The following is a 25,307-nucleotide window of genomic DNA, read 5'->3' as shown; positions in this document are numbered from 1 at the left end:
AGCCGCGAGCGAACGAATGGTCGCCACTCGCGGAGCCGCTCCGCACGTCGGACAATAGCCTCCCACGCACCCCACGCCAGCCCCCCATCCGCCGTTGGCTCCACCCCATCCGACGGCGCCGCGCGCGCCCCACACGCCACCCCCGTGCGCCCTACACCCTTCCAGAATCCTCCCGACGCCCTCGCCGTCGTCTCCCCCCTCGCCCCTAAACCCACCCCCCTCCACCATTCTATCCCAAGTATAAACCCTAGCCCAGCCCCCTTATCCTTTCGTCTCCCCCTCCCAGACACCGCGCCGGAACCCAAACCAACCGAACGACCTACCACCAGCGAGCGCCGCGACAAGACCCCGCGCCTGCCGTCTGCCTCTCCCATGGCGCCCGCGCTGAGCAGGACCCTGGGCCCGTCGTCGGTGGCGGCGCTGCGGCCGAGCCCGTCGCGGGGGCCGCCGCGGGCCGCGCTCGCGCCGCAGGGGAGGAGGCCCGCCGGCGCCAGAGGGGTCAGGTGGGAGGCCGGGAGGGGCCGGCTGGTCGGGGCGAGGTGCGCCTCCGCCGTCGCCGAGAAGGCCGCCGGCGAGGAGGAGGAGGCCGCCGGGGAGGAGTTCGAGTACCAGGCCGAGGTGGGTGGGGGGCCTCCAGTCCTTGTGTAACATCCGGTTGGATTTTGGACCCCCTTGAATCTGGGAGGCGTGACGACCAGTCGGTTCTGGATTGCTGCGCTCTCTAGTGGCAGGATCCGTGGCTCATTTATTACAGGATATAATGAAATTGAGAGGCTGTTGCCAATTGATTTGTGAGTAGGTTTTGACAGTCAGGATGGGATGCTTATGCAGTTTCTCTTTCTGTCCTGCAGGTTAGCCGGTTGATGGATTTGATTGTTCACAGCCTCTACAGCCACAAGGAAGTGTTCCTTCGGGAGCTTGTAAGGTCAGTCTTCTGCTCAAGATGTATGATAATTGAACCATTATTAGAATCTCTGCTGACTGTCTGACCTGGACAAATTTATGTTTTCACCCAGTAATGCGAGTGATGCTTTGGATAAGCTGAGATTTCTCAGTGTAACTGACCCATCCGTGCTGGCTGATGGTGGTGACATGGAAATAAGGATTAAACCTGACCCTGATGCTGGCACAATAACTATCACGTATGTTCTTCTCCATCAGCTTGGCAGTTCAATCATCAATTCTGATAGAAGTCACAATTCAGTCTCTGACCTGATGTTTTGGATTTTACAGTGATAGTGGCATTGGGATGACAAAGGATGAGCTCAAGGACTGCCTTGGAACTATTGCGCAAAGTGGTACCTCCAAATTTTTGAAGGCTCTGAAGGTGGCACCTCCTTTCCCATCTAGCCTCATCAGTTTCTGTTCTATGATGACTTTGTTTCCTTCTTGATGTTTGATGCCAATTTGGTCTTTTTTCAGGAGAACAAAGAGCTTGGCTCAGATAATGGACTTATTGGTCAATTTGGTGTTGGATTTTATTCGGCTTTTCTTGTTGCAGAGAAGGTACAGAATATCCATTGGATGGCGAACCATTGTACATGAATGTTTTGAGGAATAATTTCAAATTATCTATACATCTGTTTTGCAAGCCAAAAGTAGTTTTCAAACTTGTGGTTACTTCGTTGCCTTGCAGGTTGTTGTGTCCACTAAGAGTCCCAAGACAGATAAGCAGTATATATGGGAAGCTGAGGCTAACAGTAGCTCATACGTTATCAGGGAAGAGACTGATCCTGAGAAAATGCTGACACGTGGAACACAGATTACTCTCTTTTTAAGAGTGAGAAGCTCATACTGATATTCTATACAACCTTTATCACCTAACACAACTCTTAACTATACTTTTGTTTCTCTAGGAGGAGGATAAGTATGAATTTGCTGAACCTACGAGGATTCAAGGTCTAGTTAAGAACTATTCGCAGTTTGTTTCGTTCCCCATTTTTACATGGCAAGAGAAATCTAGAACAGTTGAGGTAGGATTTTGACTTTTTGAGTATGCTCTGCTTTAAAGCTTAAACCTCCAGTCATTGTTAAGTCACGTTGAAATTGATATTTATTTCTTCTCTTCTGTGCACTTGTTACATCCTCTAAATAGGTTGAAGAAGAGGAGTCAAAAGAAACTGAAGAGACAGCAGAGGTTAGCTTTATGTGCATTTGGTTGTCACTGTGATCAAACTCATCCATGTTGTATATAGAAATAATCCCTCTTTTGTAGGGTGAGAAGGAGAAGAAGAAGAAAACTATCACTGAGAAGTACTGGGATTGGGAATTAGCAAATGAAACGAAGCCAATATGGGTATGTTGGCACCCAAATTATTTGTTTCCATATCCTTATCATTGTCACCTGCAGTCCAACTGTCATGTGAAACATGTCTTTACTTTAGTAGTTTGGTTTTCTATTGGATATATATATTAAAGAAACAGAAGCTGAAATGGATTTTCTTGTCTTGTAGATGAGAAATCCAAAGGAAGTTGAGGAAACCGAATACAATGAATTTTACAAGAAGGCATTCAATGAGTTTTTGGATCCTCTAGCTCATGCACACTTCACAACAGAGGTGCGCACACTTACGAAAGTAAGCATCTGTTATGTCAATGCATACCAAACATTCTGACAAGACTTTTTGTTCCAAACAGGGTGAGGTGGAATTTAGGAGTGTTCTCTACATCCCAGGAATGGCACCACTTAGCAACGAGGAGATAATGAACCCTAAGACCAAAAATATCAGGTTGTATGTCAAGAGGGTTTTCATTTCTGATGACTTTGATGGCGAGCTGGTATGTTGCCACAATTTTTTTTATTGTGGTATTAGAAGCTACTGTACTTTGGTTACTGTTGTAATGGGCTGCTGAACTTTAGTGTTCTCTCTGCAGTTCCCCAGGTACTTGAGCTTTGTCAAAGGTGTTGTTGACTCAAATGATCTCCCTCTGAATGTTTCTCGTGAGATTCTTCAAGAAAGTCGTATTGTAAGTTACTGGAAAGCATTTGTGACTTAATCTGCAGTTCTTTAGTATGTGGTTCTTGGAACTAATTATCACCATCCATATGTTTCAGGTCAGGATCATGCGCAAGAGACTTGTTAGGAAGACTTTTGATATGATTCAGGATATTGCTGACAAGGATAGCAAGGAGGTAAGAGTTAACTTCCTCTTATTCCCAAGCTGTTGTTTCATCGGGCTTTTCTTGAAGCTTGACGTGCTTTGTGCAGGACTACAAGAAATTTTGGGAGAGCTTTGGCAAATTTATGAAACTTGGTTGCATTGAGGACTCTGGAAATCAGAAGCGCCTTGCTCCTTTGCTGCGGTTTTATTCCTCGAAAAATGAAACGGATTTGATAAGTCTGGACCAGTATGTGGAGAATATGCCCGAGACCCAGAAGGCAATCTATTATATTGCTACAGATAGTCTTCAGAGTGCAAAGACTGCTCCTTTCTTGGAAAAGCTGCTTCAGAAAGATATTGAAGTATGTGCTTATCTTGTTGTTGTCATAGAATTGATTTTCTGTTGTGCTACAGTTAGCTTAAGCTGACACTATTTCATTTTTCTAGGTTCTATACCTTATCGAGCCGATTGATGAGGTAGCTATTCAGAATCTGCAGACGTACAAAGAGAAAAAGTTTGTTGATATCAGCAAGGAAGACCTAGAATTGGGTTAGTGAATTTGAATATTCATGTGATTGGTTATAGTCCTTTGGCAGTTTCTGCATGACAATAACATATATTGGCTGTTGCAGGCGATGAGGATGAGGACAAGGAAGAAACCAAGCAGGAATACACTCTTCTTTGTGACTGGATAAAGCAGCAGCTGGGTGACAAAGTTGCCAAGGTCCAAATTTCGAAGCGACTCAGCTCTTCACCATGTGTTCTTGTATCTGGCAAGTTTGGTTGGTCGGCTAACATGGAAAGGTAGCTTGATGGTTCATTCACTTGCCCAATTTGGTAAAATAAGCGCGCTGTCCTTGTCCTAACACTTCAACTTGATAGGCTTATGAAAGCACAAACGCTTGGTGACACATCAAGCTTGGAGTTCATGAGAGGAAGAAGAATTTTTGAAATCAATCCCGACCACCCTATTGTCAAGGACTTGAGTGTAAGATACCTGCAACCTTTTCTTGCAAATCGTAACTATATTTGTTGTTGTTCAATCACCTGCAACCTTTTCTTGCAAATCGTAAGTATATTTGTTGTTGTTCAATCACTAATGTATACTTCGTGAATAACTGTAGGCTGCTTGCAAGAACGAGCCTGAGAGCACCGAAGCCAAGAGGGCAGTTGAGTTGCTGTACGAGACTGCCCTGATCTCCAGTGGATACACTGTAAGTACAAGATACCTATATGCTCCCGTTCATGGTCAGTGATGATACATATCGCTCGTGGCCTAATGATTGTTGCTTGGTTTGTTTAGCCTGAGAGTCCAGCGGAGTTGGGGGGCAAGATCTACGAGATGATGACCATCGCCCTTGGCGGGAGATGGGGTCGATCCGGCACCGAGGAGGCTGAGACCAATGCCGACGTCGACTCTTCTGAAGGTGTTGTCACGGAGGTCGTTGAGCCATCCGAAGTCAGGACTGAGAATGAGAATGACCCATGGAGAGATTAGTTAGTTCTGTAGGCATCCATTTTATTTTTTAAATACCCTGGAGGTGGATGAGCAAAAAATAGAAGTATCACTGGAGCCAGAGTGATGATGACATCGAGCGATGGACTGTCTTTGTAAGAACACTGAGCTCCAGAATCTTGTTTGTTATCGCCCAAGGCTAAATTTTGTAGGTGACTTTTTTGACGGCCGTGGAATTAATTTGTCTTTGCTATATACGTATGTTTCATGCATTTTACCTGCGTGATCTGTCTTTTCTGGAGACTTGGATCAATGGTTTGCAGTGTAGACAAAAACTAAGACAAACATGTCGTCGTGCTCTCTATCTTGTGTTCGGTGCTTCGGTGCTCTCTTGGCTTCGTGAACCCCAGCTTGGCCATGGATCAACAGAATTTCATTCAGCCTCAGGCACTACTTTGCAATCCTGAAGATTAGACTATCATCCGCAATATCATTGAACCTACAGCAAAAATATCATACAGGAGGATCAAGAATGGTGACACGTGGTTCCCCGCTGCAGTCCACTTCCCGGAAGTTGTGAAGTGCCGAAGTAAAGGAAACACTTTATACACAATCAAAATATCATCGGTGATCTGGATTGGGTGCTACGCATCTTGGTTATCTTTCTACTTAAAAAATGCGCAACATTCTATCGGCCGCTCGTTATTCGTCTAACCTCACCCTCCGCCCATCCTTGTTTTGATTTCTCCCCCTTCATCCCCGATTTTTTTACTAGTTTTATCTGAAAACCGCATTAATAAGAACATGTCTTATGCCTCAATAAGCACATGTCTTATTGGCTTACCAATAAAAATCCTATTTTTTTTAAAACCAATATGTAACATCAAAATAAAATTGTTTTTTATTATGCCATCACATTAACAATACTCCCTCCGTTTCTTTTTGCTCCGCATGTAAGATTTGGTCAAAGTTAAACTACACAAAGTTTGACCAAATTTATATAAAAAAATATGAACATCTACAATACTAAAACTATATAGTATGAAAATACATTTCATGGTGTATCTGATAATATTGATTTCATATTGTGAATGTAAAGTTAGTCAAACTCTACAAAGCTTGACTTTGACCAAATCTTATATGAGGACTAAAAAGAAACTGAGGGAGTATAATTATATGTAAATCATCATGGTTGTGTACAAAATCTCATTAAAAATTCAGAATCAATAACTCCCAAACGTCAGATTCCTAGATTGTCGTCCCGAACGCCATCGCAACCGTTGCCCGAATCTTGATGCCCTTTCCATGCCATGTCATCACAAATGATTCGTTCGGGTCAAGCCGCGATCGCCCCGAACGCCTTAGGCCAACTCCACCGCGCGACCCCATCTTGTCCGGCCCCGTCCGTTTGGGGTAAAACGGACAAACGAGGTGGCCCAGCGTGCGACGGCCCGGACCCATCTGGTCTGTTTTGTGTCCGGACCGATCCATTTCGAGCGCAAATTTGCGCTGGGTTTGGGTCGCGGCGGACAGCGAACGGACGCTTCGAACGTCCGCGTCGGGGCCGCGTGGCAGGCGACCACCTACCTCCCACCCGCCAACATAAATGCGCACGGGCGGGTGGCCCCACCTGTCATCCGCACTGCGAAGGGTCGCCGTCCTTCTTAAATGGGAAGCCGTGGACTGGTCGTCGTCCATAGTTCCCACTCCGGCCCCTCTCCGCCCCCTCGAAACCCTACATCCTCGAAACCCTAGCCGCTCCCCGTCGTCGACCTCGCCGGCCGGCCGCAGCCATGGGCCTTTGGAAGCACGACCGCAAGGGTAAGCACGACCGCGAGGCCGGCTCCTCCTCGGGACACCGCCGCGGCTCCGTCAAGAAGGAGGAGCCCGCGTCACCGCCGCGCTCCTCCATTCGAGCCCCCGCGCCTGCCCCCTTCACTATCGCGCCTAGGACCGCCGGCGAGCGCGACCGGCGGTACCTGGCCGTCGATGTGTGCTGACGGTACTGGGAGACGAGGATGCCGGTCCCATGGAGCGACGTGCACCTCCCCAACAACTGGCACCTCTCCGCGGACCGGGTCCCCGTCCCGCCGGTGCCAGCGAGCGGCCGTGCCAGGCGCGATGAGATCGAGCGCCGCCGCCGCCTCCTCCCCGACGACCTATTCCACGACGAGAGGTACGCCCCTGACTCCGTCCTGTGGGACACTTGGCTCCAGGACGAGCACGACGTGCGACGCGCGTCGTACTTCGCTGGCACGGGGTCGGGGCCGCGGCGGCCACGTCGGGAGGTGCGCGGGCATACGCGAGTGCGCGGCCTGACGCCCACGCCGTCGCCTTCCCCATCGCCACCTCCACCTCCTCGCATGACAGCGGAGGAGGAGGCCCGGATCATGGCGCGTGTCATGGACGACTCCATGTACACGCACGATGAGCGCCAATGGCCGGGCCTCGAGGAGACGATGGCCCTCTCCGCGGCCGGTGACGTCGTCATCCCCGAGCCGAAGGAGGAGGTGACAGAGGAGCCGCCGGTGGCTGCCTTCCACCCGGGCCTGGTGGGCCAGGGGTGGACCTGGTCATGCACGGCGGAGCAGATGGCGGCCGCCGTGGGGGGCAACTGGTGCCCCACGCTGCCGCGGTCTCCGGAGCGCGACGCCTCGCCTCAGGAAGAGGTGGCGCAGGCACCGGCCACCTTCCTGAAGGAAATATGCCCTAGAGGCAATAATAAAGTTATTATTTATTTCCTTATATCATGATAAATGTTTATTATTCATGTTAGAATTGTATTAACCGAAAACATAATACATGTGTGAATACATAGACAAACAGAGTGTCACTAGTATGCCTCTACTTGACTAGCTCGTTGATCAAAGATGATTATGTTTCCTAACCATAGACATGAGTTGTCATTTAAAAACATTATAACTGAGAAGTTTTCCTGCCATCTCAGGGCATTAGCAAGGTCAGCCGTTGGATTAGCGCTATGTTAGCCGCGAACTGAGCCTAACGTCGCAAGGGCAGCTACTCCCGTAGCTATTTTGGAGCCCAGGGGTTAATCGGGCCAGTTTTCTACTCGGCCAAGGCAGCAAAGCCCGCTTAAGCAAAGACAATAAAACAGCGAACCAGCACGTCCCTTCGCTCCTCACGACGCCCCCTCCTCTCCCCGCCGCCGCCCACGACGGCGTCTCCTCGCCTCCCTCAACTTCGGGCGTCAATCCGAGGCGATGCTTGCCAGTGATCCGGCACAGGAGGGGATCAACCCAAGGCGATGCGTGCGAGGATGCGATGTTCAATAGGATCCCGCCGGTAGCAGATGTGCGACGTCTCCTCTTCCCCGTCACCGTTGCTCCTAGCTGCAGCCACTCGTGCACACCACTGCCAGGTTTAGTTCAATCGCTTTTGTTTATGAGACACTGTCCGATGCTTAGATTCAGTGCGCCACTAGCCTCAAGGGAGATTTGGAGGAGGCCGAGGCTTGGAACACCGAAGACATGTGCTTGCGTCAGCTTGATGCCACTCCGCCACTGCAGGTTATTCGCATAGATTCAGCCGCTCTCCTATCATTTTGTTCATCAAAAATGATTGTTGGATATCACTTGCAGTTCTATATAATATGAAAATTCTGGTATTCATTGCTCCCAGTTGCTTGAGGCAAATAATTAGATTAGTATATTTGGTGGAGTTGTACGATGTGAAAGAACAATGTTTGTTTCTATCAGTTAGAAACTGAAGAATACATCTAAACTGCCTGATGTCGAGAATACAAATTAGTGATAGAGATGTACGGATTGATGATTCCATTAGAATCCAAGAACATTTCAGTGGCTCCTTTTTTTTACTATGTATATGTAGTTGGCCGTACAAACAATTCTGTGTGTCTTGCAAAATTCCTTTTTGTTAATGTAGTGTGAGATTCCAATATAAATATCCATTTACTGTGTCCTTTCCGGCACACAATAGTGTAGTTTAAAAAAGAGGATAAATGTTCCAGAAGAGCTGGTAACTTTCTCAATTATGTAGATTATTAGGAGATGTGAAGGAAGTTTGAGTGGATGAGTTATATCCTATCCAAGATACCTGGTGTACAATTACCCTGCAATTATCCGTCGCCGGCGAGTGGCGCACATCAGTCGCCATTAAGGTCCTATTGTGATGGTTATATACCTCCTTGATTTCCGGCAATTGTTCGGTGCTTAAGGTGACCCTCTACCTCGCAGGCAGATTACCATGGTCGGCTGGATTGACCTGCCCCCGATTCACCTGCATTACGCATCTCGGCTTGATCGATTGGATACCATCAAGCGCTGGATTCCTTCGGGTGCCTTGCCGCAGCTGAATCTCCTCGAGCGCGTTGTCTCCCTCCCACACTGGATCCCCTCAGATATTTGAGTATCATTCCGGTCTTAAATTATGTTTCTGGAGAGAAACACAGGAAACTGAGCTACGCTGCCTGATCTTCTTTGTCCCCAACGGATCTCCTCTCACATGATCTTGTGACGGTTGACGTGCAGGTATTGACTTCAGTTTCTACATTTTAGATAGATCAGTAGGCTAAATTTTCAAAATGGAAATGACTAAGCATGCTTTCTCTGTCTTGTGCAGAATTGGGAGGACTTGAATGTGGTAAGGACCTCTGCTACATCGGCTAACACAGCAGCAAGGATTCGCTTACTCAGTATTATCCATTGCTCCAGTCGTATATAACCTTGCAGGTTAGGTTATATTGACGAATATTATTGGAAAAAAATTCTTCATACATTACAACAATTTGATTTATTTCTGGTTCCATAACATCTATTTGTGGTCTGCACTCTGGAATATGCTTGCAACAATCGAGTAGAAGGAATACTTACTGAAGTGGCCAGCATTTCCGTCAACTGTGGTATTTGATCTTTACTACCACAAGTGTTTTTCAGGTGTATTTTTTAATTATTTTTCTCTTTCTCCCATTTACAAAAAAATATATCTCTGTCAAAAAAACTTCAAAATAGATGGGCGCAGCAACGCGCGCCAACAATGATCTAGTTTGATTAACGGGATCACATCATTAGGAGAATGATGTGATTGACATGACCCATTCCATTAGCTTAGCACCCGATCGTTTAGTATGTTGCTATTGCTTTCTTCATGACTTATACATGTTCCTGTGACTATGAGATTATGCAATTCCCGTTTGCCGGAGGAACACTTTGTGTGCTACCAAACGTCACAACGTAACTGGGTGATTATAAAGGTGCTCTATAGGTGTCTCCAAAGGTACATGTTGGGTTGGCGTATTTCGAGATTAGGATTTGTCACTCTGATTATCGGAGAGGTATCTCTGGGCCCTCTCGGTAATGCACATCACTTAAGCCTTGCAAGCAGTGCAACTAATGAGTTAGTTGCGAGATGATGTATTACGGAACGAGTAAAGAGACTTGCCGATAACGAGATTGAGCTAGGTATTGAGATACCGACGATCGAATCTCGGGCAAGTAACATACCGATGACAGAGGGAACAACATATGTAGTTATGCGGTCTGACCGATAAAGATCTTCGTAGAATATGTGGGAGCCAATATGAGCATCCAGGTTCCGCTATTGGTTATTGACGGAGACGTGTCTCGGTCATGTCTACATTGTTCTCGAACCCGTAGAGTCCGCACGCTTAACGTTACGATGACAGTTTCATTATGAGTTTATATATTTTGATGTACCGAAGGTTGTTCGGAGTCCCGGATATGATCACGGACATGATGAGGAGTCTCGAAATGGTCGAGACATAAAGTTCGATATATTGGACGGCTATATTCGGACACCGGAAGTGTTTCAGGTGATTTCGGAGAAAACCGGAGTGCCGGAAGGGTTACCGGAACCCCCCCCGGGAAGTATTGGGCCTTAGTGGGCCTGAGGGGAGAGAGAGGGCAGCAGCCCAGGAGGTGGCGCGCCCCCTCCCATGAGGAGTCCGAATTGGACTAGGGGAGGGGGGCGCGGCCCCTCTTTCCCTCTCCCTCTCCCTCTCTTTCCTTCCCCCTTCTCTCTTCCTAGTTGGACTAGGAAAGGGGAGTCCTACTCCTACTAGGAGGAGGACTCCCCCCTCCTTGGCGCACCCCAAGGGCCGGCCGGCCTCCCCCTTGCTCCTTTATATACGGGGCAGGGGGGCACCTCTAGACACACAAGTTGATCTTCGTGATCGTTCTCTTAGCCGTGTGCGGTGCCCCCCTCCACCATAATCCTCGATAATATTGTAGCGGTGCTTAGGCGAAGCCCTGCGATGGTAGAACATCAAGATCGTCACCACGCCGTCGTGCTGACGGAACTCTTCCTCGACAATTTGCTGGATCGGAGTCCGGGGATCGTCATCGAGCTGAACGTGTGCTAGAACTCGGAGGTGCCGTAGTTTCGGTGCTTGATCGGTCGGGCCGTGAAGACGTACGACTACATCAACCGCGTTGTGTTAACGCTTCCGCTTCCGGTCTACGAGGGTACGTAGACAACACTCTCCCCTCTCGTTGCTATGCATCACCATGATCTTGCGTGTGCGTAGGAATATTTTTGAAATTACTACGTTCCCCAACACTTCTAGCATGCTGCCCCCGTGCACCGGGGACCGCCGGCCCATCTCTAGACGCCGCCGGACTACGTCGACCTCTGCAGCAACGACGACGACACCGGCGGCCACTGAAGACGGCGACGTCGACGGCCAGGGCATGGACGGGCGCGGCAGCAGGGCGCGAGCGGCTTTTTTTATTTTGTTTTTATGTTAATTATGAAACTGGGCCGTTTAAGTGCGGCGTGAAACTGGACCTTTTTGTAGCCGTGACCTTTATATATATATTAAGCTTTTTTAAGTGCATTTATTTACTTTTTAGACATTTTATTTAAGTTTTTTGTTTTTTAATCACGTCCGTCCGGACATGATTTGGGGTGCGGCCGCGCACTGGGCGCACCCACAACCCAACGGACAAACGTGGACATGGGCGACCGCATCACCATACCAAAGGGACAAAATCCGGCCAAACCGAATGTTTGTTTGGGGTCACGCAGTGGAGTTGGCCTTCTCCACTTGCAGGCAGCTCCACCGCTTTGCTCGTCCACCCTCCCATTCCTCCCACCCCACTCCGCATATTTTTTTAAATAATACATTTTTATTAATTTGCACAAATATTACGCTTAAAAAAAGAATTTCAGAAATAATACACTGTCGGCCCGCTGCGGACCGACTGGGCCTAGTCAGCCCATAGCAGGCCGACTGGGTGCACTCGGCCAGTAGGAGGCCGACAGCTGGCCAGCCTGCGACGTGTCGCGCGCGGATTGGGCAGGCCACGTCGTGAGGGGGGGGGAGAGGGAGCTGTCGGCGCGGCGGTCACGGGGCGAGCCCCTGTCGGCTTACCGTGGGCCGATCGGCCAGCTGCGGGCCGACAAGGTGTGGACCCACCTCGCGCGGCAGCAGGCTCCCTGCGTCTTCTTCCTCCTCCCATGCACGCGAGCGTTCTTCTTCTGTTCTTTCCTTCTCCTCTCTGTACACCAAAATGCCCCCAATTTATACACCTAAATGAACCATTTATTTGCGGATTTGGCACCGTGAATGGATTCTACTCAGTTAGGGCAAATAAAAGAGACCTCGATCTACTGATGGGGTAGCTCGTGGCGGTCGTGGTGAGCATTTAGGTGGAGTTTTTTTTCCAGCTCATTGGTGGAGTTTGTTGCGGCGGTGGAGGTGGAGGTGGTGGTGGAGAAGTTGGGGCAGTGTGGTGGAGGCGGTGGAGGTGAAGCTCCGGCAGTTTGGTGGAGTTTCCCGCTCCGATTCCGGTGATTGAAGGCCGCCGTTCGTCGTTCGCACGCACGCTTCAAGGGTATATTTCAACCAACATTTTATTTTTCGTAGGTGCTCCGATAGTATTTGTTAATTGAAGGAAATATGCCCTAGAGGCAATAATAAAGTTATTATTTATTTCCTTATATCATGATAAATGTTTATTATTCATACTAGAATTGTATTAACCAAAAACATAATACATGTGTGAATACATAGACAAACAGTATGTCACTAGTATGCCTCTACTTGACTAGCTCGGCGATCAAAGATGGTTATGTTTCCTAACCATAGACATGAGTTGTCATTTGATTAACGGGATCACATCATTAGGAGAATGACGTGATTGACTTGACCCATTCCGTTAGCTTAGCACTTGATCGTTTAGTTTGTTGCTATTTCTTTCTTCATGACTTATACATGTTCCTATGACTATGAGATTATGCAACTCCCGTTTACTGGAGGAACACTTTGTGTGCTACCAAACGTCACAACGTAACTGGGTGATTATAAAGGTGCTCTACAGGTGTCTCCAAAATTACTTGTTGGGTTGGCGTATTTCGAGATTAGGATTTGTCACTCCGATTGTCGGACAGGTATCTCTGGGCCCTCTCGGTAATGCACATCACTTAAGCCTTGCAAGCATTGCAACTAATGAGTTAGTTGCGGGATGATGTATTACGGAATGAGTAAAGAGACTTGCCGGTAACGAGATTGAACTAGGTATTGAGATACCGACGATCGAATCTCGGGCAAGTAACATACCGATGACAAAGGGAAGAACGTATGTAGTTATGCGGTCTGGCCGATAAAGATCTTCGTAGAATATGTGGGAGCCAATATGAGCATCCAGGTTCCGCTATTGGTTATTGATCGGAGATGTGTCTCGGTCATGTCTACATAGTTCTCGAACCCGTAGGGTCCGCACGCTTAAAGTTCGATGACGGTTATATTATGAGTTTAAGTGTTTTGATGTACCGAAGGAGTTCGGAGTCCCGGATGAGATCGGGGACATGATGAGGAGTCTCGAAATGGTCGAGACGTAAAGATCAATATATTGGACGACTATATTCGGACATCGGAAAGGTTCCGAGTGATTAGGGTATTTTCAGGAGTACTGGGGAGTTACGGGAATTCGTATTGGGCCTTAATGGGCCATACGGGAAAGGAGAGAAAGGCCTCAAAGGGTGGCCGCACCCCTCCCAATGGGCACGTCCGAATTGGACTAGGGAGGGGGGGGGGGGCGCCCCTTCCTTCCTTCTCCTTTTCCCTTCCCTTTCCTTCTCTCCTACTCCTACTACTTGGAAGGGATCCTAGTTCTACTAGGAAAGGGGGAATCCTACTCCCGGTGGGAGTAGGACTCCCCTAGGGCGCGCCATAGAGAGGGTCGGCCCCTTCCCTCCTCCACTCCTTTATATACGTGGCCAGGGGGCACCCCATAGACACAACAATTGATCTCTTGATCTCTTAGCCGTGTGCGGTGCACCCCTCCACCATAATCCACCTCGATCATATCGTAGCGGTGCTTACGCGAAGCCCTGCGTTGGTATAACATCATCATCGTCACCACGCCGTCGTGCTGACGAAACTCTCCCTCAACACTCGGCTGGATCGGAGTTCGAGGGACGTCATCGAGTTGAACGTGTGCAGAACTCGGAGGTGCCGTGTGTTCGATACTTAATCGGTCGGGCCGTGAAGACGTACGACTACATCAACCGCGTTGTGCTAATGCTTCCGCTTTCGGTCTACAAGGGTACGTAGACAACACTCTCCCCTCTCGTTGCTATGCATCACCATGATCTTGCGTGTGCGTAGGAATTTTTTTGAAATTACTACATTCCCCAACAGTGGCATCCGAGGCTAGGTTTTATGCGTTGATGTTGTGCACGAGTAGAACACAAGTGAGTTGTGGGCGATATAAGTCATACTGCTTACCAGCATGTCATACTTTGGTTCGGCGGTATTGTTGGATGAAGCGGCCCGGACCGACATTACGCGTACGCTTACGCGAGACTGGTTCTACCGACGTGCTTTGCACACAGGTGGCTGGCGGGTGTCAGTTTCTCCAACTTTAGTTGAACCAAGTGTGGCTACGCCCGATCCTTGCGAAGGTTAAAATAACACCAACTTGACAAACTATCGTTGTGGTTTTGATGCATAGGTAAAAATGGTTCTTGCTAAGCCCATAGCAGCCACGTAAAACTTGCAACAACAAAGTAGAGGACGTCTAACTTGTTTTTGCAGGGCATGTTGTGATGTGATATGGTCAAGACATGATGCTAAATTTGATTATATGAGATGACCATGTTTTGTAACCGAGTTATCGGCAACTGGCAGGAGCCATATGGTTGTCGCTTTATTGTATGCAATGCAATCGCGTTGTAATGCTTTACTTTATCACTAAGCGGTAGCGATAGTCGTGGAAGCATAAGATTGGCGAGACGACAACGATGCTACGATGAAGATCAAGGTGTCGCGCCGGTGACAATGATGATCATGACGGTACTTCGGAGATGGAGATCACAAGTACAAGATGATGATGGCCATATCATATCACTTATATTGATTGTATGTGATGTTTATCTTTTATGCATCTTATCTTGCTTTGATTGACGGTAGCATTATAAGATGATCCCTCACTAAATTATCAAAGTATAAGTGTTCTCCCTGAGTATGCACCGTTGCGAAAGTTCTTCGTGCTGAGACACCACGTGATGATCGGGTGTGATAGGCTCTACGTTCAAATACAACGGGTGCAAAACAGTTGCACACGCGGAATTCTCAGGTTAAACTTGACGAGCCTAGCATATAACAGATATGGCCTCGGAACATGGAGACCGAAAGGTCGAGCGTGAATCATATAGTAGATATGATCAACATAGTGATGTTCACCATTGAAACTACTCCATCTCACGTGATGATCGGACATGGTTTAGTTGATTTGGATCATGTGATCACTTAGAAGATTAGAGGGATGTCTTTCTAAGTGGGAGTTCTTAAGTAATATGATTAATTGAACTTAAATTTATCATGAACTTAGTCCTGGTAGTATTAGCATATCTATGTTGTAGATCAATAGCTCGCGATGTTGCTCCCAGTTTATTGTGTTCCTAGAGAAAAATTATGTTGAAAAATGTTAGTAGCAATGATGCGGATTGGATCCTGATCTGAGAATTATCCTCATTGCTGCACAGAAGAATTATGTCTTTGATGCACCACTAGGTGACAGACCTATTGCAGGAGTAGGTGCAGACGTTATGAACGTTTGGCTAGCTCAATATGATGACTACTTGATAGTTTAGTGCACCATGCTTAACGGCTTAGAATCGAGACTTCAAAGACGTTTTGAATGTCATGGACCATATGAGATGTTCCAGGAGTTGAAGTTAATATTTCAAGCAAATACCCGAGTTGAGAGATATGAAGTCTCCAACAAGTTCTATAGCTAAAAGATGGAGGAGAATAGCTCAAGCAGTGAGCATGTGCGCAGATTGTCTGGGTACTACAATCGCTTGAATCAAGTGGGAGTTAATCTTCCAGATAAGATACTGATTGAAAGAATTCTCTAGTCACCATCACCAAGTTAGTAGAACTTCGTGATGAACTATGATATGCAAGGGATAACGGAAACAATTCCCAAGCTCTTCGTAATGCTAAAATCAACGAAGGTAGAAATCAAGAAAAATATCAAGTGTTGATGGTAGACAAGACCACTAGTTTCAAGAAAAGGGCAAAGGGAAGAAGGGGAACTTCAAGAAGAATGGCAAGCAAGTTGCTGCTCAAGTGAAGAAGCCCAAGTCTGGTCCTAAGCCTGAGACTAAGTGCTTCTACTGTAAAGGGACTGGTCACTGGAAGCGGAACTGCCCCAAGTATTTGGCGGATAAGAAGGATGGCAAAGTGAACAAAGGTATATTTGATATACGGATTATTGATGTGTATTTTACTAGTGCTCGTAGCAACCCCCCGGTATTTAAGACTGGTTCAGTTGCTAAGAGTAGTAACTCGAAACGGGAGTTGCAGAATGAACAGAGACTAGTTAAGGGTGAAATGACGATGTGTGTTGGAAGTGGTTCCAAGATTGATATGATCATCATCGCACACTCCCTATACTTTCGGGATTAGTGTTGAACCTAAATAAGTGTTATTTGGTGTTTGCCTTGAGCATGAATATGATTTGATCATGTTTATTGCAATACGGTTATTCATTTAAGTAAGAGAATAAATTGTTGTTCTGTTTACATGAATAAAACCTTATATGGTTATACACCCAATGAAAATGGTTCGTTGGATCTCGATCGTAGTGATACACATATTCATAATATTGAAACCAAAAGATGCAAAATTAATAATGATAGTGCAACTTATTTGTGGCACTGCCGTTTAGGTCATATTGGTGTAAAGTGCATGAAGAAACTCCATGCTGATGGACTTTTGGAATCACTTGATTATGAATCACTTGATGCTTGCGAACTATGCCTCATGGGCAAGATGACTAAGACTCCGTTCTCCATAACAATGGAGCGAGCAACTTATTGGAAATAATACATACTGATGTATGTGGTCCGATGAGTGTTAAGGCTCACGGCAAGTATCATTATTTTCTGACCTTCACAGATGATTTGAGCAGATATGGGTATATCTACTTAATGAAACACAAGTCTGAAACAGTTGAAAAGTTGAAAGAATTTCAGAGTGAAGTGGAGAATCATCGTAACAAAAATAAAAGTTTCTACGATATGATCGCAGAAGTAAAATATTTGAGTTACGAGTTTGGCCTTCAGTTAAAACAATGTGAAATATTTTCACTACTCACGCCACCTGGAACACCACAGTGTAATGGTGTGTCCGAACATCGTAATCGTACTTTATTAGATATGGTGCGATCTATGATGTCTCTTACCAATTTACCACTATCGTTTTGGGGTTATGCATTAGAGACAACTACATTCACGTTAAATAGGGCACCATCTAAATCCGTTGAGACGACACCATATGAACTATGGTTTGGCAAGAAACCTAAGCTTTCGTTTCTTAAAGTTTGAGGTTGCAATGCTTATGTGAAAAAGTTTCAACCTGATAAGCTCAAACCCAAATCGGAGAAGTGCGTCTTCATAGGATACCCAAAAGAAAATGTTGGGTACACCTTCTATCACAGATCCGAAGGCAAGATATTCGTTGCTGAGAATGGATCCTTTCTAGAGAAGGAGTTTCTCTCGAAAGAAGTGAGTGGGAGGAAAGTAGAACTTGATGAGGTAACTGTACCTGCTCCCTTATTGGAAAGTAGTTCATCACAGAAATCTGTTCCTGTGACTACTACACCAATTAGTGAGGAAGCTAATGATGATGATCATGTAACTTCAGATCAAGTTACTACCGAACCTCGTAGGTAAACCAGAGTGAGATCCGCACCAGAGTGGTACGGTAATCCTATTCTTGAGTTCATGTTACTTGACCATGACGAACCTATGAACTATGAGGAAGCGATGATGAGCCCAGATTCCGCGAAATGGCTTGAGACCATGAAATCTGAGATGGGATCCATGTATGAGAACAAAGTGTGGACTTTGGTTGACTTGCCCGTTGATCGGCAAGCAATTGAGATTAAATGGATCTTCAAGAGGAAGACGGACGGTGATAGTAGTGTTACTATCTACAAAGCTAGAATTGTCGCAAAAGGTTTTCGACAAGTTCAAGGTGTTGACTACGATGAGAGTTTCTCACTCGTATCTATGCTTAAGTCTATCCGAATCATGTTAGCAATTGCCATATTTTATGAAATCTGGCAAATGGATAAACAAAACTACATTCCTTAATGGATTTATTAAAGAAGAGTTGTATATGATGCAACAAGAAAGTTTTGTCAATCCTAAAGGTGCTAAATATGCAAGCTCCAGCGATCCATCTATGGACTAGTGCAAGCATCTCGGAGTTGGAATATACGCTTTGATAAGTTGATCAAAGCATATAGTTTTATATAGACTTGTGGTGAAGCCTGTATTTACAAGAAAGTGAGTGGGAGCACTACAACATTTCTGATAAGTATATGTGAATACATATTGTTGATCGGAGATAATGTAGAATTATTCTGCAAAGCATAAAGGAGTGTTTGAAAGGAGTTTTTCAAAGAAATACCTCGGTGAAGTTGCTTACATATTGAGCATCAAGATCTATAGAGATAGATCAAGACGCTTGATAAGTTTTTCAATGAGTACATACCTTGACAAGATTTTGAAGTAGTTCAAAATGGAATAGTCAAAGAAAGAGTTCTTGCCTGTGTTACAAGGTGTGAAACCGAGTAAGACTCAAGGCCCGACCACAGTAGAAGATAGAAAGAGAATGAAAGTCATTCCCTATGCATTGGCCATAGGTTCTATAAAATATGCCATGCTGTATACCAGATCTATTGTATACCCTACACTGTTTTTGGCAAGGGGTACAATAGTGATCTAGGAGTAGATCACTGGACAACGGTCAAAATTATCCTTAGTGGAATAAGGATATGTTTCTCGATTATGGAGGTGACAAAAAGGTTCGTCGTAAAGGGTTACGTCGATGCAAGTTTTGACACTGATCCAGATGACTCAAAGTCTCAATCTGGATACATATTGAAAGTGGGAGCAATTAGCTAGAGTAGCTCCATGCAGAGCATTGTTGACATGGAAATTTGTAAAATACATACGGATCTGAATGTGGCAGACCCACTGACTAAACTTCTCTCACAAGCAAAACATGATCACACCTTAGTACTTTTTGGGTGTTAATCACATAGCGATGTGAACTAGATTATTGACTCTAGTAAACCCTTTGGGTGTTGGTCACATGTCGATGTGAACTATGGGTGTTAATCACATGGTGATGTGAACTATTGGTATTAAATCACATGGCGATGTGAACTAGATTATTGACTCTAGTGCAAGTGGGAGACTGAAGGAAATATGCCCTAGAGGCAATAATAAAGTTATTATTTATTTCCTTATATCATGATAAATGTTTATTATTCATGCTAGAATTGTATTAACCGGAAACATAATACATGTGTGAATACATAGACAAACAGTATGTCACTAGTATGCCTCTACTTGACTAGCTCATTGATCAAAGATGGTTATGTTTCCTAACCATAGACATGAGTTGTCATTTGATTAACGGGATCACATCATTAGGAGAATGACGTGATTGACTTGACCCATTCCGTTAGCTTAGCACTTGATCGTTTAGTTCGTTGCTATTGCTTTCTTCATGACTTATACATGTTCCTATGACTATGAGATTATGCAACTCCCATTTACCGGAGGAACACTTTGTGTGCTACCAAACATCACAACGTAACTGGGTGATTATAAAGGTGCTCTACAGGTGTCTCCAAAGGTACTTGTTGGGTTGGCGTATTTCGAGATTAGGATTTGTCACTCTGATTGTCGGAGAGGTATCTCTGGGGCCTCTCGGTAATGCACATCACTTAAGCCTTGCAAGCATTGCAACTAATGAGTTAGTTGCGGGATGATGTATTACGGAACGAGTAAATAGACTTGCCGGTAACGAGATTGAACTAGGTATTGAGATACCGACGATCGAATCTCGGGCAAGTAACATACCGATGACAAAGGGAAGAACGTATGTAGTTATGCGGTCTGGCCGATAAAGATCTTCGTAGAATATGTGGGAGCCAATATGAGCATCCAGGTTCCGCTATTGGTTATTGACCGGAGACGTGTCTCGGACATGTCTACATAGTTCTCGAACCCGTAGGTACCGCACGCTTAAAGTTCGATGACGGTTATATTATGAGTTTATGTGTTTTGATGTACCGAAGGAGTTCGGAGTCCCGGATGAGATCGGGGACATGACGAGGAGTCTCGAAATGGTCGAGATGTAAAGATCGATATATTGGACGACTATATTCGGACATCGGAAAGGTTCCGAGTGATTCAGGTATTTTCGGGAGTACTGGGGAGTTACGGGAATTCGTATTGGGCCTTAATGGGCCATACGGGAAAGGAGAGAAAGGCCTCAAAGGGTGGCCGCACCCCTCCCCATGGGCTGGTCCGAATTGGACTAGGGAGGGGGGCGCCCCCTTCCTTCCTTCTCCTTTTCCCTTCCCTTTCCTTCTCTCCTACTCCTACTACTTGGAAGGGATCCTAGTTCTACTAGGAAAGGGGGAATCCTACTCCTGGTGGGAGTAGGACTCCCCTAGGGCGCGCCATAGAGAGGGCCGGCCCCTCCCCTCCTCCACTCCTTTATATACGTGGCCAGGGGGCACCCCATAGACACAACAATTGATCTCTTGATCTCTTAGCCGTGTGCGGTGCCCCCCTCCACCATAATCCACCTCGATCATATCGTAGCGGTGCTTACGCGAAGCCCTGCGTCGGTATAACATCATCATCGTCACCACGCCATCATGCTGACGAAACTCTCCCTCAACACTCGGCTGGATCGGAGTTCGAGGGACGTCATCGAGTTGAACGTGTGCATAACTCGGAGGTGCCGTGTGTTCGGTACTTGATCGGTCGGGCCGTGAAGACGTATGACTACATCAACCGCGTTGTGCTAACGCTTCCGCTTTCGGTCTACAAGGGTACGTAGACAACACTCTCCCCTCTCGTTGCTATGCATCACCATGATCTTGCGTGTGCGCAGGATTTTTTTTGAAATTACTACGTTCCCCAACATTAATATGTTTCGATGTGAAATAAATTAGGTGTGTGATTATTGTTAGTTGCTCCGGTAGTATACGTAAATATATTTAGATGTTAACTAATTAGTTGTGTAAAAATTTATAGTTGCTCCGGTAGTATACGTAAATATATTTAGATGTTAACTAATTAGTTGTGTAAAAATTTGTAGTTGCTCTGATAGTATTAGTTGCTCCGTTAATATTCTGTAATATATAGCTAGCTAATATATAGACATGTCTAATATTTGTTAGTGGGGGTATATTAAGTTGTTGCTTAATACCTGTATTTCGTTGTTGAAAAAAATAGGTGAGCTGCGATGTCCAATGTAGTGAACTTCAGATTTTGCTATGGTCCTGGTACTGTCCCAACAACTGAGATGGGAGCAGATCTGAGTGAATTTACTCACATAGATGTGCCAATGAGCGCACCTCAAACATGGTCTGTCAGTCAGTTGAAAGAAAGGATTGCGGCAAGTTTAGGTCTTGATACTGAAACACACACTGTCGGTGTTCATGCATTGTGGACACGGTCAAGTTCAATAATTTACTTTTATTTGAGGCCGATAGAGCGAGACTCCGAATGGGTGCGGTGGTTACAAGGTTGTGAACAAAGGGGATGCAATCCTGTTGCTTTAGTGATTCCCGTCGTGAAGGAGGTCACTGCACTTGAAGGCGAGGGTGGCTATGATCCTGGTCATAGCAGTGTAGAGAGGCAGTTATCTATGTCAAATGCTGGAGATGATGGTTACGAACAAGGACAGAGCATTCAGGTAGAAGGAGGAAATGCTTATGGTTATAAACTAGGGCAGAGTAGTTAGGTAGAAGGAGGAAATGCCGATGGTGATTACAATGGCGAGGTGGACACTGACGAGGTAGATGGGCACATGCAGGACCAGATGGAAGAAGAAGACACCGATGTTGAAAGGGGTCATGCCGATGATTCTGACGAGTCAGATGAAGAATAAAATGCAGAGGAGGTCCCGAATCCTGCATCGTGGAATCATGACTTCTCATCTGCAATGACCGTGAATGATGGACATGATTCAACCTGGCAATATCACCAGAACAATATTGTGATGGATGCTATGTATCCGAACAAGCAAGCCCTGAAAGATGCAATAGTTAACTGGGCAACGTCCACGTAAAGGGTTTTCATAGCTCAGGTGTCCAGTCAGAAATTCCTGACAATGGTATGCAAGAACGCGGATTGTCCCGCCAGGGTGCACGGCTTTCTCCCTAAGTATGGCACAAGTTGGGTGATAAGTGACTTAGTTAATCACAGTTGTCTTATTCCCTGCATCCCTCAGGATCATGCCAACCTTTCATCGACGCTTATTGCTCGGTTGTTATACGATGAGATAGTGCAGGGCAAAGCTATGGAAGTGAAGGCAGTCCAGACAAAAGTCTTCACTAGGTTCAAGTACAGAATTTCTTATGGCAAGGCTTGGAGGGCTAAGTATTCGACGCTTGAGAGGAGATTTGGTTCTTATTTGGATGCATATGACTCTGTTGTACAGCTCCTCCACACCCTACAACAGCGGAATCCAGGCACCTATATCGATATCCAAGACATGTTCATGCCAGAGTTCCCAACTGTGAGGGTGCTGCATTGTCTCTTCTTCTCTTTTGGTGTATGCATCGAAGCTTTCAGGCATTGCCGACCGGTGATATGTGTTGACGGTACTTTTCTCACAGGCAAGTACAAGGGTCAGATCCTGATAGCCATAGGTCAAGACGGCCAAAATCAAGTCGTCCCACTCGCATTTGCTTTTGTGGAGAGTGAGAACATTGAAAGTTGGACATGGTTCTTCAGGCAGTTGAAAATATCAGTTGTGAAGGAGAAGCCCAATGTGTGCATCCTTCATGACAGACATGCAGGTATACTCAGTGCGATAAGGACACTGACAAACCCAGGCCCTGAGGAACAAGTTCCATGGCAGGACTTGCAGAGCCGTTGGTGCATGCGCCATCTGGGGGCTAATTTCTTCTCGCTGTTTAGAAATAAGAACCTGATGAATCTGTTCAAAAAACTCTGCAAGCAGAACCGGTTATGGAAGTACAATTTGATACGTGACAGACTTAATGTGTGCACGCAGAGACACGTGAGGGATAGGAAATCTGCAAGAGATGCAGCGGTGAGGGCACATGTTGAAGCAGTAGCTGCATAGTTGGCAACAGGAACAACGGCCGTGGAGGAGGAGCCTGTTGGGCTATGTGACCTACCAGGCTTTGACCCACCTGGTACTAGGAGAAGGCTTGGGAGGTCGATTAAAACCTTCGAGCAGTGGATAGAGCATGAGCCTCTGGAGAGGTGGTCTTTGCTACATGACACACATGGAGCAAGGTACGGTGTCATGACAACGAACCTCGCAGAAACATACAACTTTGTCCTCAGAGGAAACCGGGCATTGCCACTTACATCCATTGTTGAGGGTATTTTCTATGGCACCGTCAAGTATTTCAGAGATAGACGTCAAAAAGCAGAGCAGCATATCTTCAACAACCCGAATACACGGTACTGTGAAAGAGTCATGAAGTACATGGACAACAACATGCAAAAAGCTAGATCACACACTGTAGTCGCCATCGGTAATCAAGAAAGAAGGTTTGAGGTCCGCTTAGCCAACAACAAATTTGGATGTGCAAATGAGTTGAGGACGCATGAGGTGAAAATTGGTAATGAAGCCTGGCCAACGTGTGAGTGCACATGCAACAAACCTAAATTGCTTCACCTACCTTGCTCACATGTACTTGCTGCTTGCGGGCAGCTTGGAATGGACGCAATATCGTTTGTGTCTCCATTTTTTCTGAAAGAGTCTGTCCTCAATACCTGGACAGGTGAGCTGATGGGTTTTCGATCAATGGGTAATTTCAACAGCGTCAACCCCACTGAAAGGCGTTACATTCCAAACCCAGAGCATATGCATACAAGTAGAGACAGACGGCAGTGTCAGCGCATCCGGAATGATATGGATGAATCTGAAGCAGGAGGTCCGACTAGGCAATGCATTCTATGCAATGAATTTGGCCATAGGGACACTAATTGTCCCACTTTCGTCACTGGGCGTGGACGAGGCAACCGGGGAAGAAGAGGAGGTAGAGGCAGTAGAGGAGTAAGGGCGAGAGGAAGAAGCTAAGCTAGCAGTAGTATGTTCTGAATTTGTATTAAGTGTGGCACTATGTTCTGAATTTGTATTAAGTGTGGCACTATGTTCTGAATTTGTATTAAGTGTGGCACTATGTTCTGAATTTTTATTAAGTGTGGCAAAATGTTCTGAATTTTTATTAAGTGTGGCACTATGTTCTGAATTTGTATTAAGTGTGGCATCATGTTCTGAATTTTTATTAAGTGTGTCACTATGTTATGAATTTGTATTTAGTGTGGCGCTATGTTCTGAATTTTTATTAAGTGTGGCACTATGTTCTGATTTTTTTATGTGCAGGAATGTCGGGAATGTGGTTGCTGAATGGGGACATTGATAGGGGTCATCTGTTGGAAATCTGCCCTAGGGGCAATAATAAATTAGTTATTATTATTATATTTCATTGTTCATGATAATCCTTTATTATCCATGCTATAATTGTATTGATAGGAAACTCAGATACATCTGTGGATACATAGACAACACCATGTCCCTAGTAAGCCTCCAGTTGACTAGCTCGTTGATCAATAGATGGTTACGGTTTCCTGACCATGGACATTGGATGTCGTTGATAACGGGATCACATCATTAGGAGAATGATGTGATGGACAAGACCCAATCCTAAGCCTAGCACAAAGATCGTGTAGTTCGTATGCTAAAGCTTTTCTAATGTCAAGTATCATTTCCTTAGACCATGAGGTTGTGCAACTCCCAGATACCGTAGGAGTGCTTTGGGTGTGCCAAACGTCACAACGTAACTGGGTGGCTATAAAGGTACACTACAGGTATCTCCGAAAGTGTCTGTTGGGTTGGCACGAATCGAGACTGGGATTTTTCACTCCGTGTAAACGGAGAGGTATCTCTGGGCCCACTCGGTAGGACATCATCATAATGTGCACAATGTGACCAAGGAGTTGATCACGGGATGATGTGTTACGAAACGAGTAAAGAGACTTGCCAGTAACGAGATTGAACAAGGTATCGGGATACCGAAAATCGAATCTCGGGCAAGTATCGTACCGCTAGACAAAGGGAATTGTATACGGAATTGATTAAATCCTTGACATCGTGGTTCATCCGATGAGAGCATCGTGGAGCATGTGGGAGACAACATGGGTATCCAGATCCCGCTGTTG

General features: G+C 45.9%; 1 protein-coding gene across 1 annotated transcript; it reads left to right on the top strand.

Annotated features, from left to right (window-relative positions):
- The first annotated feature begins 260 nt into the window (after positions 1-260).
- LOC119301921 (heat shock protein 90-5, chloroplastic-like) lies at positions 261-4,814 on the top strand. Its single transcript, XM_037578921.1, has 19 exons — positions 261-618; positions 852-925; positions 1,017-1,142; positions 1,234-1,327; positions 1,423-1,506; positions 1,637-1,780; positions 1,857-1,973; positions 2,096-2,137; positions 2,216-2,296; positions 2,454-2,558; positions 2,638-2,778; positions 2,875-2,967; positions 3,056-3,133; positions 3,210-3,464; positions 3,550-3,652; positions 3,736-3,907; positions 3,986-4,091; positions 4,228-4,317; positions 4,407-4,814. The coding sequence occupies exons 1-19, from the start codon at positions 373-375 to the stop codon at positions 4,599-4,601; spliced, it is 2,346 nt and encodes a 781-aa protein (XP_037434818.1). The 5' UTR covers positions 261-372; the 3' UTR covers positions 4,602-4,814.
- Positions 4,815-25,307: the final 20,493 nt, after the last annotated feature.

Source organism: Triticum dicoccoides, chromosome 5A (genome assembly GCF_002162155.2).
Source record: "Triticum dicoccoides isolate Atlit2015 ecotype Zavitan chromosome 5A, WEW_v2.0, whole genome shotgun sequence".
In the NCBI taxonomy this organism is placed as follows: Eukaryota; Viridiplantae; Streptophyta; class Magnoliopsida; order Poales; family Poaceae; genus Triticum; species Triticum dicoccoides.
This window is presented reverse-complemented; position numbering and strand designations above follow the sequence as displayed.